Source organism: Panicum hallii, chromosome 6, assembly GCF_002211085.1.
Source record: "Panicum hallii strain FIL2 chromosome 6, PHallii_v3.1, whole genome shotgun sequence".
NCBI classification, from domain to species: Eukaryota; Viridiplantae; Streptophyta; class Magnoliopsida; order Poales; family Poaceae; genus Panicum; species Panicum hallii.
The window spans coordinates 38,259,499-38,276,124 of NC_038047.1; the positions used below are offsets into that span (position 1 = coordinate 38,259,499).

The 16,626-nt window shown below is 49.7% G+C and overlaps 2 protein-coding genes and 1 pseudogene across 5 annotated transcripts; all 3 read left to right on the forward strand.

The window, feature by feature from the left end:
• Positions 1-795: 795 nt before the first annotated feature.
• Positions 796-6,132, forward strand: LOC112896740 (polypyrimidine tract-binding protein homolog 1-like). 4 transcript variants are annotated; one of them, XR_003229540.1, is made up of 11 exons: positions 796-1,130; positions 2,302-2,511; positions 3,023-3,085; positions 3,162-3,235; positions 3,321-3,416; positions 3,767-3,824; positions 3,907-4,011; positions 4,094-4,175; positions 4,533-4,602; positions 5,142-5,207; positions 5,472-5,486. XR_003229540.1 is itself a non-coding variant. In XM_025964861.1 (10 exons), exons 1-10 carry the CDS (start codon positions 948-950, stop codon positions 5,477-5,479), a joined length of 945 nt encoding a protein of 314 aa, XP_025820646.1. In that variant the 5' UTR covers positions 796-947; the 3' UTR covers positions 5,480-5,708. The 4 variants fall into 4 exon arrangements, 2 of the variants coding, with proteins under 2 accessions (XP_025820646.1, XP_025820645.1); XR_003229539.1 differs by lacking the exon at positions 5,472-5,486 and having other exon boundaries at positions 4,533-4,633; positions 5,142-5,251; XM_025964861.1 differs by lacking the exon at positions 4,533-4,602 and having other exon boundaries at positions 5,472-5,708.
• A 700-nt stretch (positions 6,133-6,832) lies between these two features.
• LOC112897663 (chlorophyll a-b binding protein P4, chloroplastic) lies at positions 6,833-8,130 on the forward strand. The gene is made up of 3 exons (XM_025966015.1): positions 6,833-7,068; positions 7,173-7,588; positions 7,708-8,130. The coding sequence occupies exons 1-3, from the start codon at positions 6,893-6,895 to the stop codon at positions 7,839-7,841; spliced, it is 726 nt and encodes a 241-aa protein (XP_025821800.1). The 5' UTR covers positions 6,833-6,892; the 3' UTR covers positions 7,842-8,130.
• A 425-nt stretch (positions 8,131-8,555) lies between these two features.
• On the forward strand, positions 8,556-12,106 carry LOC112897783 (annotated as a pseudogene).
• Positions 12,107-16,626: the final 4,520 nt, after the last annotated feature.

Sequence of the window (16,626 nt, forward strand, 5' to 3'; positions counted from 1 at the left end):
AAACGGCATGCTACTCGTCCGTTTAGAACATTTTTTTTCCGTGCCATGTAGCCCGTTTATCCCGTGCACACACAGTGTAACTTGTCTAATACCGTGTAATGTGTAATATACCGTTTATAGTCTAAACTGCACGTCTACCCATCGAGTAACGTTTACACGCTGTGTACACGGCCGTGTAGCCCGTGTAGGCGAACATTGAGCTTACTAGTATAATGCCCGTGCGTTACTATAGATTTTTATTTCATCTGCATCGTGGCATTCTCCAGAGCTCACGCTTGAAAATTCATGGCAGCTATGTTCCGACCTCACGTCAAGCAGGATGCACTTACGATGGCCACGTACGGCTGGCGGCCTCTAGAGCTTGCGCCGAGGAGCCCATAGGATCCGTTCTTTAAAAATAGATAAAGATAAAAATAAAAATATAGGTAAAGATAAAGATAAAGACGAGATCTCTCTTCCACTCTTCAGCATTGCGAAGAATCCTACATCTATGAAGCCGCTCGTATATCTATCATGTAATGCAACTGCCGTTATATCTATCAATGTAATCTAATTGTAGTTAGACGACTAGACATCAGCGTTCAGCGATCGATCGTCGTGAGTTGGGGATACAGCAAAGCCTACGCCGCGCTACCTAGGCCGTGCACGTGGGTCCACACGCGCGCCCGCCTGCCCCACAGGCCACACCCCGTTCGCCGGATCGCGCATCGTCTCCTTCTGGAACCACCCAACCCAACCCAGCCCAGTCAGCCATCCCAATCGCAATCCCATCAACCAAAGCTTCTCCCCCCCCTCTCTTTCCTCAGCGGCGCGCGGTTCCTCCCCCCACCCCCACCCCCCGACTCGGCTCCGTCCCCGCCCCCGCGGCGCGACAAGAAAACCCACCAAACCCTAACCCTAGCTGCGGCGCCACCGCCCGCCGGAGGGGCCCGAGCCAGCCCGCGAGGATGCCGTCGGGGTCGGCGACGCAGTTCCGCTACACGCAGACGCCGTCCAAGGTGCTGCACCTGCGGAACATGCCGTGGGAGTGCACTGAGGAGGAGCTCGTCGAGCTCTGCAAGCCCTTCGGCAGGGTCGTCAACACCATGTGCAACGTCGGCGCCAACCGCAACCAGGCCTTCGTCGAGTTTGTAAGCCCCTCCCCCCCCCTGCTCTGCTCTTTCGTACAGGTTGCGATCTCGGTTGGGCGGTAGCAATTGGCGCCCCCATGGCTGCTTCAGGGATGATTGGGGTTAGGAGGATTTAGCGATTATCACTGCGATTTAGCGGTTATACACGATAGCTGGTGATGAGACTGCTGTATGGTGTCTAGCCGGTAGGATACTAGATAATTATGATTTAAGGGACTAGCTCGTCTTGTGATTTCTGCTGTACTGCAAGGGAATACTTAGGTCCAGAATGACACGCTACTACTGGATGAGATGCATTAGCTTTATGATTCCTGTTAGAAATATGTTGCTCTCACTAGAGGTTGTAAAAGGTTCATGCAGCCTTGTTTTCTTTTGATGTGGTCTAGTATGATAATGTCACATGGATTTTCAGTAATTCTAGTCTGTCCAATAGAATGTAAGCTCTTTTGGTGTTTTTTGTGCTCATTGTAATTGACTGCGTCGTGCCTTATGCAACACATGATATGTTGATATTTTATAGGAAAAATTGATTTTGTTCGTTAACTTAATCGATTGCATACACATTGTGGTGATGATAGCTGTTTTAGCATTTTTTCCCTGTGAGTAGTCAAGTTCTGCATAGCTATCGTATCGCGCCATGAGTGATGTGAAGTGAAAGCGGAGTGGATGGGACTTGGAGGGTTACAGTATCTGCTAAGACACCTTTTTATCTGAAGTGCCTACTTGCTTCACAACACAATTATATGGTCTGGAAAGGGTTGTTAATTGCTAAGTGATTTTTGTTCATCATCCTGTACATGGGTATGATTGTCTGGGATCAGGTATGAATTGACTGTCTAGTTGATATATATTTTGCAGCATCAGCTGTTAGGGTAACTACTAGCAATGGAAACTCTCTTTTCGGAGAGTTTAGTTTAAGATGGTTCGATGTAAGATTTGTTAAATTTCTCAAGGGGCCTCAGGAAAGGCAGCTCATATTGATGTATTTGATTTTATGCAAAAATCAGCACCATGGAAATACTTCTGTAGTTGCAGAATTTGTATTTCAAAAATTGTTTTATGAGAAGATTTGAAGTTTTGGACTGGTAGATTTTGTTGTATATAATAGCAAATTTCCAGCTTTGTCAACAGGTTCCTTATTTTTTTTACTCTTAAACTTACTCATTTTCAGGCGGATCAAAACCAGGCAATTTCAATGGTTTCCTATTACGCTTCATCTTCCGAACCTGCTCAAGTTCGTGGTAAAACTGTATATATCCAATATTCAAACAGGCAAGAAATTACCAACAATAAAGGCACTGGTGATTCTTCTGGCAATGTCCTGCTTGTCACTTTTGAAGGTGTTCAGCCTAATGATGTTACCATAGAAGTCATTCATTTGGTAAGTATATTTATGTTTGAATGTATTCACTTAGCTGCTAGAGCAGTTTCTGCATCACTTGCGCTGTTTCTCATTAAACCTTCTGCATCAGCTTGTCTGTGCTTAATATGACTTATATTCTTGATACTTTCCTGTTTGTTGACAAGCTCAGTGAATTCTGCCTTCAAGTGTTCATCATTTCTGTTGATTAAACTCTGTTAAATTATAAACTTTAGGACATATATGTTCCTGGCAAGAATTATAATATTAGTAAGCACAAAGTCAATAGATTCAGAAAATTACTTCTGTTTCTAATTTTTCATTTTCTGACGAATTCTGCTTCTTTAATATAGAACTCCTCTGTCTATGACATATTTAATGATGTCTAGTAGCTACCTTGTGAATGAGCCTCCAGTATGATTCATGGATGTCCTCAAATCTATTCTCTGCTTAACTTTGTGCTTGCTATTCTGCCATTTTGTTAGGCTACTATTCTCAAGCTTGCTAACAATTGTTAGTGCCGATAATTTAGGTATTTTCAGCATTTGGATTTGTTCACAAGATAGCTACTTTTGAGAAAGCAGCTGGTTTCCAGGTAAGGTAGTTGTTCTCTCAAGTTGCCTACACATTACCCCATCGGACATTTAGCTTAACAGTTAGACTTTTCACAGGCACTTATCCAGTATACTGATGCCCCAACTGCTCTTGAAGCTAAAAACTCATTGGATGGAAGAAGCATTCCAAAGTAATGTGTTTTACAATTTTCTTAGTTGCTATTGTTGATTACAGAGCTTCCATACAAAGTTACTAATGTGATTTTTCTCTTTCAGATACTTACTTCCAGAACATATCAGTGCCTGCCACATGCGCATAACCTTTTCTGCGCACAAGGATTTGAATATCAAATTTCAGTCACACCGCAGCAGGTACAAGAAAGTGGCATAAACTGTCAATCTGATCTAACATTCTCTTTTGTATATTGTGTACTCCCTCCATATGAATTTTAAAGGCATAGAGTTTTGGCAATCTTGTTCCCAAATATATGGCGTGTACTTTATGCAAGTCTGATGCTTTTCTTTTCTCTCTCCATGTTCCTATTTGCATGTCACGGGCACTTGCTGGTCTTAGTCCATTCCTGAATAAAAATGGCCACACAGGCTTCAAGGCTTGCCATGTCCTGTTGATACTGTTTTAAAAAACAATATTACCTGCTTTAGTGCTATGCTGTTTATTAATCCTCTAGCTCCCTTTTGACACAATTTTGTTGGTTGAGCAGGGATTACACTAATCCTTATCTTCCTGTGAACCAAACTGCAATTGAGGGGATTGTGCAGGTTCGTTTCATATACCAATCTCATGCTATTTCGCTTCTTTTGCCCTTTTTACATTGTTCCTTACACAAAGGTAAATTTGCAGCCCACAGTAGGCCCTGATGGAAAGATAAAGGAGCCTGAGAGCAATGTACTTCTAGCATCAATTGAGAACATGCAGTATGCTGTGACAGTCGATGTTCTGCACACTGTAAGAATAATCCTGTGTTTATTCAACATAAAGAACTTATTTGAAGGCAAGCTGTATAATTACAATAATCCAACAATTTCAGGTGTTTTCTGCTTTCGGTACTGTTCAAAAAATTGCAATGTTTGAGAAGAATGGTGGAATGCAGGCTTTAATTCAATATCCAGGTATGTGCTAACTCAATTGCACCCAACAAGATATATCATATATGCTCTAGCCTTGGTGAACCCTGAGATAAATGATTGGCTGTAATTTATTACATTGGCATGTAGTTATAAATTGCTTATACGTAGTCATGCTTCATGCAACCCTCTGTTTGAAAGTATTGAGGTCTGGAGTTTTTTCAAACTTGTTTCAAAATGTATCGTGTGTATGCAAATTTTATGATGTTTTTTTTTCAGTTTTTCCCCTGATTTATATCCTATCACTCTTTCCCCCACTCGTCAACATTTATGAGTAACCAGTCGCACTGTTATTCTCTCCCTTTTTGCATCACAAGTTTCTAAGTTTGGGAACTTCAGCAGAGAGGTGTCGGAGTTCGTGAAGGCATAGAATGGACATCTGCAGCTTTCCACAGCTATAAAGTTGCCTTTAGTAATTTCTTGATCATTTTTTACCTTTTGCTGTAAGCATACTCTCTTTCTTACCAGAGGCTTGCTACAAACTTTCGTTCTGTCAACATTACACTTTCCTCAAGAGCAGTCCTGCTTTAGGCGTGTTTCCTGTTTTACCTTTTGGGGATTAGAGTAGTCAGCACCTCTGTTATCAACATGTCTGAGCAGCGCTTCTGTTGTTGAAAATAGTCTTCCCATCTGATTTGTGGTCCTTCTCTCTAGCTTATCAAGACACATTTTTGAGAAGTGTGGCAATCCAAATGACATTGAGTGCTCAATACTTTTTCCACTAGTTAGTGGTCTATAGTTGTAATTGAACTGCTTTGGAACAAAAAGAAGGTTTAAATACCCTTCCGCGCACACTTTTGACATCATGTCCTTGGATCCTTAGCAAACTGTAAATTCTTTCTTGTTTGCATTGAATTGCTAAATCTGTTTTCCCCCTTGCCTTGACACTATAGCATTAATATTTAATATCTATATGTAGATTCATTTGACTGACAAAAGCTAAGTTTGCAGATATAACAACTGCAGCAGTTGCTAAACAAGCCCTGGAGGGACACTGCATATATGATGGTGGTTACTGTAAGCTTCATCTGTCATACTCTCGTCATACTGATCTCAATGTAAAGGTATAAATAGTAGTTTCAGGCTGTGTAAATTAGCAAACAATTGATTTATTAAATATCCTTGTGGACTAATAATAATGAATTTGACTCAATTAGTAAAACAGAATACCTATTGCTGTTCATTCAATTTGACAAAGTACGCTTTCTCAACATTGTTTTCCTTGTTCCTGTTTCCTGCTTTCACCTTGTTCTAACTGGGGGCCAATTTGTTTGCATTCAGGCGCATGATGAGAGAAGCAGGGATTACACTCTTTCAGACCCTAATGCTCAACTGCAAGCTGCTGCACAACCACCAGCTCTAAGCACTCCAGGAGTGGCATGGCAGAACACTGCTGCGCCAGCTGCTCCGTTTTATGCAAGCACAGCAGCATCAACTCCTGCTGGAGTTGGACAAGTGCCTGGTTGGAATCCTAACATGCAGGCAGGGGCTTTTGCATCTGCATCCACTCCGTACCCGAGCCAACCAATGATGGCAAACTCCATGCCTCACTATCCTGCTATTGGAACCAGCTCGGGCGCCCCACCGGTACCATTTCAGGCGTCACAGCAGATGCCCCAGTACGGCATCCCCCCTGGTGCTCCGCCGCATGCACCTCCAGCTGGCCAGCCAATGTACTTTCCGAAATAAGGCGGTTCCATTCGACGATATTGTCAGAGAGCAATTGCGTGCTACTTGCAGCCATTTGTGGTCTGCATATGCCCCTTTGAAATTTTGGAAGTGCATTGTAACTCTTCGATGTAGCTCTTTGTAACTTGCGAGCTCGCATCGCAAGTATACCTCTGCGCCGGTTGTGTCTGTAAAACTGCCCACCAAAAATAGAAATGTTAATCTATTAGCTCGCATGGATTATTGGTGCTGTGCTGTTGACTGTTGAGCTCAATCTCGTGTTGATGCCTCGCTCAATTCTTGACGCAGATGCCGTTGCTTCTCTGCCAGGGCGCTCTTGCTTTTGGCAACTTTTGTGGCAAGTGCTGTTACATGATTGTTTCCATCTCCAATAAACCATACTGAGTAGTTTGGACGCTGAAAAACCATTGTAACTTCAATTTTGACACGATGCCCATGAGAAATGCGCTTTGGAACATGATTTTGGACTGGGAAACAGTTTATAACCATGAATTTAAATGTGATCTGCAATTTCAGAGTTTCTACTCGGTTGCTTCGGAGTCAACCATTGATCCGTCATTCACCAGGATACTTTCTTTAGTTAGTGTCTCCGTGCCATCAAGATTTTTTTTTCCCCATGGCACAACAGCATTGTCACAGACAGCAATACCTAATAAAATCGAGGCACCCGGGCGATGTGAACCAGCCATTTGGCCCGCGCCTCCTGTCCGACGTGGCAGCCAGCACCAGCCGCGCCATCCAATGGCAACACCCCGTTTGATTCCCCCCGTATCCCAGCATCCGGATAACGCTGGATAAGAGCCCCCCGCTCCCATTGGCCGCACCTGCCCCGGACCGCATCGCCGCCGTCCGTCCCAGTCGTGCGGCCGATCCCCGCCGTCCATCCCCGCCGGAGCCTCCTGGCCACACCCGGCGCGTCCCGGCAGTTTAATACAAACCAGGCTGCTCCTGCCGGCTAAAACGAACGTGCTCGCTCCCCTCTCTGCCACTCCATCCCGGGAAAGCTGCGAAGCATGGCGTCCGTCACCGCCCGCGCCCCGGTCGCGGCCCTGCGCCCGTCGTCGGCCTTCCTCGGCCACTCTAGCCGCCTCGGCCGCGCCGCCGCGGCGCCGACGAGGCGCAGCCTCAAGGCGGAGGCCAAGGGCGAGTGGCTCCCCGGCCTTGCCTCACCCGCCTACCTCGACGGCAGGTCAGTGTTCTTCCGACGACGTGAGGCAAATTAAAACCTTCCTAGTAACTCCGGCCATCGACGGCAGCTGAGCTGACTGACATGTGTGCTGATGCGGCGCGCAGCCTGCCGGGCGACAATGGCTTCGACCCGCTGGGCCTGGCGGAGGACCCCGAGAACCTGCGGTGGTTCGTGCAGGCGGAGCTGGTGAACGGGCGGTGGGCGATGCTGGGCGTGGCCGGGATGCTGATCCCGGAGGTGCTGACCAAGGCCGGGCTCATCAACGCGCCGCAGTGGTACGACGCCGGCAAGTCGGAGTACTTCGCGTCGTCGTCCACGCTGTTCGTCATCGAGTTCATCCTCTTCCACTACGTCGAGATCCGGCGGTGGCAGGACATCAAGAACCCCGGCAGTGTCAACCAGGACCCCATCTTCAAGAGCTACAGCCTGCCGCCCCACGAGTGCGGGTACCCCGGCAGCGTCTTCAACCCGCTCAACTTCGCCCCCACGCTCGAGGCCAAGGAGAAGGAACTCGCCAACGGTGAGCACCGTAGCGCCGCCGCCACCCGCCGGCCGGCGAACTTCCGGTACCTTCTCGCACTGACGAAATGCTACTAACCGTATCTTCCCGGCTTTGCCGTGCCTGTGCGCGTGTTGCAGGGAGGCTGGCGATGCTGGCGTTCCTGGGGTTCCTGATCCAGCACAACGTCACCGGCAAGGGGCCCTTCGACAACCTGCTGCAGCACCTGTCCGACCCATGGCACAACACCATCATCCAGACCCTCTCCGGTTGAGTACGTCGATTTGGCGGTGGTGCTGATGGGGATCGGAATGAGGACAAACATTGAGACGCGGTCGGTCGATGTGAGTTCCTTCCTGTGGATGGATCATCAGTGTGTTGATGTGTGTTCAGTCTGGAGAGAAGAATTCAGGGCGTGTTGTAATTGTAATGCTGGTGTGCATGGTGATGAGGGGAGTGTGAGGAGTGATTGGTATGTACATTATTAATGACAGGGGAGGTTAAGGGTAGAGATTGTTTGATCAGTGTCTATCCGTTCTGTGCCTTTTACTTGCTTGTCCGAAGTGCGAAATTCTGTGTGGAATGTTCAATAGCCACAGATTTACTGGAAGCTAGTAATCTTGGTTCAAACAAAATAAGAAGTACTGCAAGGTGAAAGTGAAACCGAGACATGATAGCTGGCCAGGGGAGACCTGCCTAGCATAGCACATTAACATCGCAGCTGTGCCAGCAATCACAATGAAATAGGCAATGTTCAGCATTCGTGATGTCTGATGAAATACAATTATAGTTACAAGAACCTTGTAAAGATAATATATTCATGAAATCGTGAGCGATGCCGTATTGGAAGGAAATCATGTCGATGTCTTAATTGACTTGTACCTCAAATCGGATGAGTACATCGGAAACTTGGATTCTCGTAAAATTTTATTGGATTGTTCGGCAATGTAGCAATTAGGCGGCGATCGGCGATCGATGGGGAGGAGGGGCTCCCGGGAGGAAGAAGCCAGGCAACAGTCAGCGAGCTGTTAAAAAAACCGAGTCTTGAGACGGCTTAAAACGTTCGAGCCGTGACTATGCTAGCTGCATACCCAACAGTACTTTAGGGCATAGACATTCTCCAAGTGTTGTCTTCTCTGTTTATGTTCATCGTGTTGAGAGGAAAGGTCTCTGCTCTGCTCTCTCTTTTACAGCCTAATTGGGCTCGGCATGCCAGCCTATATAACCATTAAGCCCATAGAGAATACCATCTGGCCTAGCGTTTTCTCGCACATGTTAGATGGTGATTCGGCTTGCCGCCTTCAACAGTGTGGGCCAGCGGACACTTCCCTAATAGGCCTAAAGGAATGCGGCCCTGGACTCGCTCACACTCTCCGTGTGATAGAATAGAAGGAAGTCTACGGAAAGTCAACGCTCTCGTCATCGTCCTCCCTCCCTTGACGCCGCAGAATCGTTCCGCCACCGCCCAGCGCCCGCCCCGCGCGGCCGTTTCGATCGCGCCTCCGGACGCCGGGTGGCACCCAAATAGCGCCGCCTCCGCCTTCCCTACCGTGGGTGCCTGAAAGCTCGGTCGGGAGGAGCCGCGCGCCGCCTGTTCGACGACGGAATGCGTCACTGAGACCGGGTAGCCTGTCGGTCAGCCAACAATGTCCGTTACCGGGTCGGCCGCAGGGCGCGGCGCGGCTCGTCCGCTCATGCGGCTGGTCACCATGAGCGGCGCGCCGATCCTGCAGCAGCTGGACCTGAAGGAGTGGCTCCTGCACCGCACGGAGGACAATTGGTGCGTCGTCAACGACACGACGGCACGGCGCCTCCCACCATCGTCATGGGCATTTCCAGGTAAAATCTTAACTTGCTCATGGATTTTGCTAGGAAGGATGGATCCTGTCTTGCATTCTCCCCCCTTTGGCCTCCGCCGAGTTGCTAATTCGGTTGTCGTGATGGCAGGAGAGTCTTGGAGCTTGTCGAGATAGAACCGGTCCTCCGGGACCGGATGCCTGTCGTGAGGAGGTTCAGTGGAGGTGGCACCGTCATTGTTGATCAGGGGACGGTGTTTGTGACCTTCATATGCAACAGGAGCGCCGTCGAAGGGTTGCAGCCCTTCCCGAGGGACATCATGTCATGGAGTGGACAGTTATATGGCAAAGTGTTTGACAGATATGGTGAATTTCATCTGCGTGAGAATGGTATGGAAGATCAGCACAAAGTTTCATCGTTTCCGAGCTTAACAATGAATTGCTTGTAGCAAGCAAAAATGCCATGTTTTAATGCAGTGTATTCCGGTATATCTTTTATGGATCAGAATTGTAGCCATTTTTCATTATATTAAGTGACAGGGTTTATTATCCTTCAATTAACATAATATGCTTCTAAATTCGAATTCACTTTGTTACAAAATTACCTTGGCACTAGTATGTATCCCAAATAACTGATTTGCTATGTTCAAGATCTGCAATACCGTCGAAGAGATTAACTTGTTATGGTTTGTTTTTTCAGACTATGCATTTAGTCATCGCAAGTTTGGCGGAAATGCTCAGTCAATAACAAAAAAATCATTGGGTTGATCACACATCATTCTTGTGAGATTATGATGTGAAAAATATGGATTATCTCAAAATCCCGAAGCATGCACCTGAATATCGACTGGTACGACTCTAACTGCTTATGTCTTGATCTGATTTGCAGCATCCTTGCAGATAGCAATTGAGAATGATTTTTAGCTATTCACATCTCCAATCAGATTATCAAATTTGAGCATCTTTAGTTTCATTTATGTTTGCGCAGATGTAACCGGGTAGGAAACTCGTACAATGAGTAGTGCAGGTGCTATCATGTTCACTGGTTCCTAAGCAATTGAGCTGTAAAACACTAAATAGCTTGTACAAGTCTATGTTAATTTTTGCCTGGTAGTGTTATAATGTTTCCATAATCACCTGAAGTGACCTTTTGGCCCTAATTGGTGTGAACCGCCTGTAGTTGTTGCAATCCATAAGGTCCAAGAACTGGTGGTAGTTGATTAATCATGGCTTATTTTACCAACATTAGTGATTACTCAACTAAAAAGAATCATCCATTTGTATTGTGTAAGCAAAAGTTTCAAGAGTGACTGCTAGACAAGGGTCTAGCAGTACTATTACCAAAACATGGAAAATTTGATGAGTTTTACTGGAAGTGCTCTATTGTTGTACTTGAACGATGATCTAGATGTCAAGCGAAGCACTGGGTAGAAATAAATCAGACTGGCCTTTTTATCAATTACTGGGTGTGAGGATCTAGCATTGCCCAAAATGGTCCAATAAAGTCGAGCTGTTCCAAATACTGACTTTGCTTAACTAGTTGATGAGTTTTTCTGGTGGAAGTATTGCCTAGTAATGGTATGAATTGCCAAATCTTGGTGCAGACCCACTTTACATAAGAACGGGCTTTTCTTAATAATTATTTCCATTTTGTGATGACTCCATATCAAGGTGGAGTGAGAAATTTAAAAGGACGAAACTATTGCACTTGGGTCTATACCAGAGTTGAGCAGTACTGTTGTTATCATATAACTTCCAATAACTTACCTGAAGAAATAGAGCTCATTCGCTATAAGAATTTTCTGGGCACATGTGAACAATAGTCAAGCTGCTGAGAATCAGATGGTAATATACTGCAAACTGATATTGGTTTCACCACTATTTGTTGACTGTCTTGATTCTTGCTCCAGCATTTACATGGAAATGGTGCGATGACCGTGGATTTTGGCTGGGAATGAGCTGATTTTGGTTTTTAAAAATGTTGAACTCTGCCTGTGTAGGTTTGGTCCCAAGCTGTCCAACAACCCCTATTTGGATTTTAAGAATCTTTGTAGATGAACTGTACCCATTTCAGAAACAGTATTACTCATGTTCCTGGTCGTGTATAGTATATCACCCTTGAATGAGCCTATTTCAGATATAGTATATCACCTTTTTTTTTCAGGTTAGGTTTACAACTGGCAAGTCTTAACCTCAAATCTTCACCATTAATGCACACCTCTCATTTCTCTTTTCAGGCAAGAAACCACACAGATTTCTTGTGCCGCATGAAGGAGTACATGCCTTCGCGGTCAGTCTTCACTGATGGGGTCATCACGATTCACGGCCCTGGGAGAACACTTCTCAGTCCAACCCACAGACTTGGAAACAGTGCTTTGTACCGACGAAGAATTCGTGACTTCAACACAGCCGTTGTCTGAACAAGACCTAGAGGAAATTGTTTCCTCCAAAGAATCCTCGCTTAGAGTACAGAAAGTCGAAGGATGACCATGATCACTGTTACAGAGAACTCTTCCTCCTGTGAAATATGAAAGCAATCATCGGCAAGCTCCGCGCCGAACCACTGACGCTGTTACAACTTAGTCCGAGCAAATTCCGCGCATTTATTTACTGCGATTGGACGCAAGATTGGAACCGTAGACCAGTTGTTATCCACCGATTGTAGCCTGATCTGTTTCTTATACGTGCTACTACCTCCGAGAACACACTCTCGAAAGCATTGTTGTATTCACTGATAACGGAGTGCCCGACCAATCCATTCTGAAAACTGAACTGGTGGCTACCGGCTGGAAATAAAGTGTAGCATTCAGTCTTGCAAAGTCTCTGCATTTCTCCTTTAAAAAAAAAAGACTGCATTTCGATCCCCACGCAGAACCGGCCTGGAGCGCGGCCTGTGAGCCGAGACGGCGACCGCGCGTCGTCATCGCGAAACGCCCGGCCGACCCCCGTTCCCCCACGAGGCGGCACGGCACCACCGTCTCCGTCCTCCCGTACTACCATGACGCCGGCACAGTGGCGCGTCGCGTGGTCCGCGGGTGACGGGCACCGCCGCACCGGCCAGGGCCAGGTGCCGCGTCATGCACGAACGCGGCTACAGCGGTTGCGGGGGCGCGTACGGCGTCGGCGACCGTGCGGATCAGATCAGCTCAGCCCAGGACGGCACCCACCACCGCCCCACCCGGTGGTGGGCGACACGGGTACAGCCAGGCGACGCAGGCACCGCCGTGCGCGGAAGGGTGGCGATGGCAATGGCATCACGCCTGCCGCCTGCGCGCTCACCGGGCTGGGGCCCCGGCGGGGACGCACGGGCCGTCTCGAAGGGCGAGCCGGGGAGCAAAGCGGTTGATGGCTTGGTTGCATGGATGGATGGATGCCCCTAGGCGGCCCGGCATGGCGGCCGCCGTAGAGGATCCTGGGAGCCCGACCGGCGCTGCGGCCGGCCGCGCGGGCCCCGCGGCGCCCGTCACGTCCGCCTCGCCGGACACAAGGCCTGGCGGGCGCCTGTCAGCCAGCGGCGGCACTGTGGCCTGCGTGCGTGCGGGTGGGCTGCACGAGGGAGGGATGAGAGGGGAGAATCCTCTGCCAGATCTCGCCTGCCTGCCGGCTGCCGCTGACACCGCGGCGATACGTCGACACTGCTCGTGCCCCGCGCCCCCGCCGTTCGCTTCAACTCGCCGCCACGTGCGGCGGCGCGACGCCAACACAGGAAAGAAAAGGCTCGGACGTGTCACCCGCCGCCGCCATGCAGCATGCAGCTCCGCGCCGGAGGCCGTTGCACCGTGCGCACACGGCCGGACTACAGATCCGCAGTCGTACCGCGCGAACAGCAGCCTGCTGGTTCGGGACGGTCCCCCGCCTCTGGAGGTCGCGGTACCAGAAGTGCGCGCTCCGAACGGGCTGCGTACGAGTGGTCCGAGCGATCCAACGGGAGATCATGAGCCGTCGCGGTCTCGGACCAGCACGCGGGAGCTGCAGGGCCGCTCGCCCGGGTAGCTACCTTGCCGGCGCCGGCGCCGGCGTCGGCGGGGCGACCACGGGATACACGAAACCACTGTACCAGGACCCCGGCCGGCAGGCGACGCGCAGGAGCGCCGTGCGTGGCACGCGGCCGCGACGGCGACCCGCATGGCTCCACGCGGCAGGTGATGTGCCGCGAGCTGCACAGTGCACACGGTCGAATCCTCGTGCAGGGCGTGGCGCGAGGCCGGGAGCTGGAGGAGCACGTCTCATGGCCGCCGCCGCCGCCGCCGCCGCGGACGCCGTGCGCGCAGGCACGCGTGCCAACTGCATGCCGTCCGTCCGTTCCGTGGACCGTGTCTCGATGGGCACCCGCAGCCGGACGCGCGCCCACCACGCCGGCCAGCCGGAAATCAATGGCCTAGCTAGCTAGCTTGGTCACGGGTCGCGACAAGACCCGCGCTGTAGGGTCTCGGTCTATGCCGAGGAATATACGTCGCTGATGTGTACCTGACTACAACTGCCGATCGATACAATTATAGAGAATTCTGCATCGCTTCTTCGTCCTGCGCCCCTGTGCGGATCTCAAAGAAAATCGGACCTCGTCATCACTTTTTTCTTAGCTAAAATGGCAACCCTAGTTGAGCACTTGGTCTGCCTTACTTTCAGTTACGGGACTAAATGACCAAAAAAACCTAGCGTATTGTCGAGTGTTACCCTGTTTCTAAAGTTGCTTCCGAAATATTTCTTCGACGTTCACACAACCAAACAATAGTATCTGAATGCATGTCAGTTATTAAGGTTTCTGTACTATTTCCGACCGGAGCTAATAGTAAAACCTTGTTTTAAACAATTTCTGTACTATTTTCGTTTGGATCTATGGAAACAGTCTGAATTGGAATCACTTTCTCAACCGATCTGTTTGGCTGCACTTAGAAGCTACATTCCGCGACTTTCCAAGGCTGAAATATTGGCCTGGGTCAAATTCGTGGGCTAAAAAAAGAAATCGATTCCATTGTCTTCCTCCCGACCCGGCCCCGCCCCCGAGCGCTTCCTCGAGTCCTCGTCTCACGCTGCCCTCAGCCCCTCACCTCCCCCTCATCAGACGCCATGGGAGACATACAGCCAGGATTTTCTAGTGCCGCCGCCTCCATTGCCCACCTGCTCCACCTCCTTCCGGATCCTGACGAGATGATGCTTTTCTCCTCGTTCGTCTGCTTCGTTTGCCTTCATGGCCAGCGATCTCTGCTCTCTTCTACTAGTGAAGTTCCATCCCTGCATGCCCATCCCGCGTCCTTCGTGCCTTCCCAGCAATGTCTGGATCCGCGCGCGGCTCCCCGTCCCATGCGGCAGCTAGTAGCTGGCTAGGTGTGGGCAGGCGATCGAGTTGGGTCGCCCGGCGCGCATGAGGGCGCGAGGGCGCGCGCGATGGGGACGGCCAGACGATCTCGCTTGGCCACGGCCGCGTACGCCGGCGTGCATGGACCGGACCCGGCGCCGGATATAGGAAGGATGATCAAGCACCGGATGGAGGATCGATCAAAGAATGGAATTTGATCGGGTGGCCCATGGTTCTTAGCCCCAGCTATATATATGGCTGTCATTTCATTAGATGTTCTTGTTGGATTTGAACTTGCATCGGATTACTTTACCTTCGCAAAAGTGTGGGCCAGATAGGCTAAAGTATTTATTAAATTTTGTGGCAAAATAATTTGTTGGTAATCTTGTTGGAATTTTGTTGTTATTTTTTACAAAAATATATGAATTTGTCGGTACATACAGACAGGGGTACCTCCTACTACGGTGTCCAGTCCGATGGGCGCAAGGTTATCCATGACCTCGCCCTTGTCCTCTGGGAGACGGGACGTATGGCCCGGACCCGACAGCTGGGATCGTGGTCTCCGGACCTCCCCCCGGGCTCATATAGTTCCGGCACACCCACGTGCCCATCAGGACAAGGTGCTCGGGGATGGCCTCCACGGGCCCGAACCCCTCAGGGGGTCCGGCGCCGCCACGTGTGGGAGCCAGACCCCTATGGGCCTGTCTCTCCAACTGGCCTCGGGGGCCCGGATCCCCTATTTCCTCCGGGAAGGGGTCCGGCGCCGCCACGTGCCGCCACGGGAGCAATTGCAGGGCCGGCCCTGCCACGTGCCCGTGGTAGAAGGCCTTCCATGAGACGCCAGCCCAACAACCGCATTAAATGCGGGTGGGTGGGCTGTCCGTGCCCAAGTCAAAGCATGGTCTGCCCAACTGACACCGCGGTAAGCCCGCCTATTTTCAAGACGGCGCGTCACTGTGCTCTGTGCGCAGGCAGACGGCGTGTAGTCACATCACGACGCCGCGCGCGTGAGTAATGATGGCCTGCTGCAGGTGTGCTGAGGCGTGCGCTGCAACAGTGCGCACGGAGGCGACAGCGTGGCAGGGTCAGCGCTGCTTCTTCATTTGTCAGAGGGACCTGACCCAACAGTGGCAGCACGGCTTCTACTGTTGGTAACACTAACAACAGTCACTGTACCGGCAAGGCGGCACACGGCCATATCCTGGCATAGATACGTACATCAACTTCCAGATCGAGAGGACTACAGAGAGGAGCTGAAGAGGAAGATCTTCATATCTCTCATATAACAGGCTCCTGTTGGCCGGTCCCACCTGTTGGGGCCCCGCACAGTGTAAGCACTCCCCTTGGACTATAAAAGGGAGAGTGCACTCGTTAGAATGGAGATGTTACTCCTCATGCTTACACAAGATCTAGACTCACGAGCTGTCCGCAAGCACACTCAAGCAATACAACTCAAAAGTGGACGTAGGGTATTACGCTCCGGCGGCCCGAACCACTCTAAATCCTCGTGTCCTTCCCGTGTTCATCCGCTCATCGATCAAGCGCTCCTAGGTCTCCCCCAAACCCTTTCTAAATTAGGATTAGGCGGGTGCATTCCGCCACCCGGCTGGAGATTTCCTCCGACAGAATTGTACTCGAGAAAATATTTGCCCAGCTGAGAAAAATACTAACTAATTAATAGAAAACCAGTGACCGCCCGTAAATCGCAACAGGTAATTTTTCTATCTCCTGAGGAATTACAGCTGTTCTAGCTTACATTATCAAAGAATACTAATTGTCTCTTCATCCAACATACGTTAGCCTATGCTCGGGCTTGAAGTGCTTCCAGGCTTTCCAGCCCAAGATCTTGACGGCCCATCCCATGTCGGTCTTTGAGATTCGTGCCCCTCTCAAAACGGTCAAGCACATGAATACTCGAACAGTTAGGTTTTTTTTATCTATAACAGTCAAATCCCGTGCCGTGCATG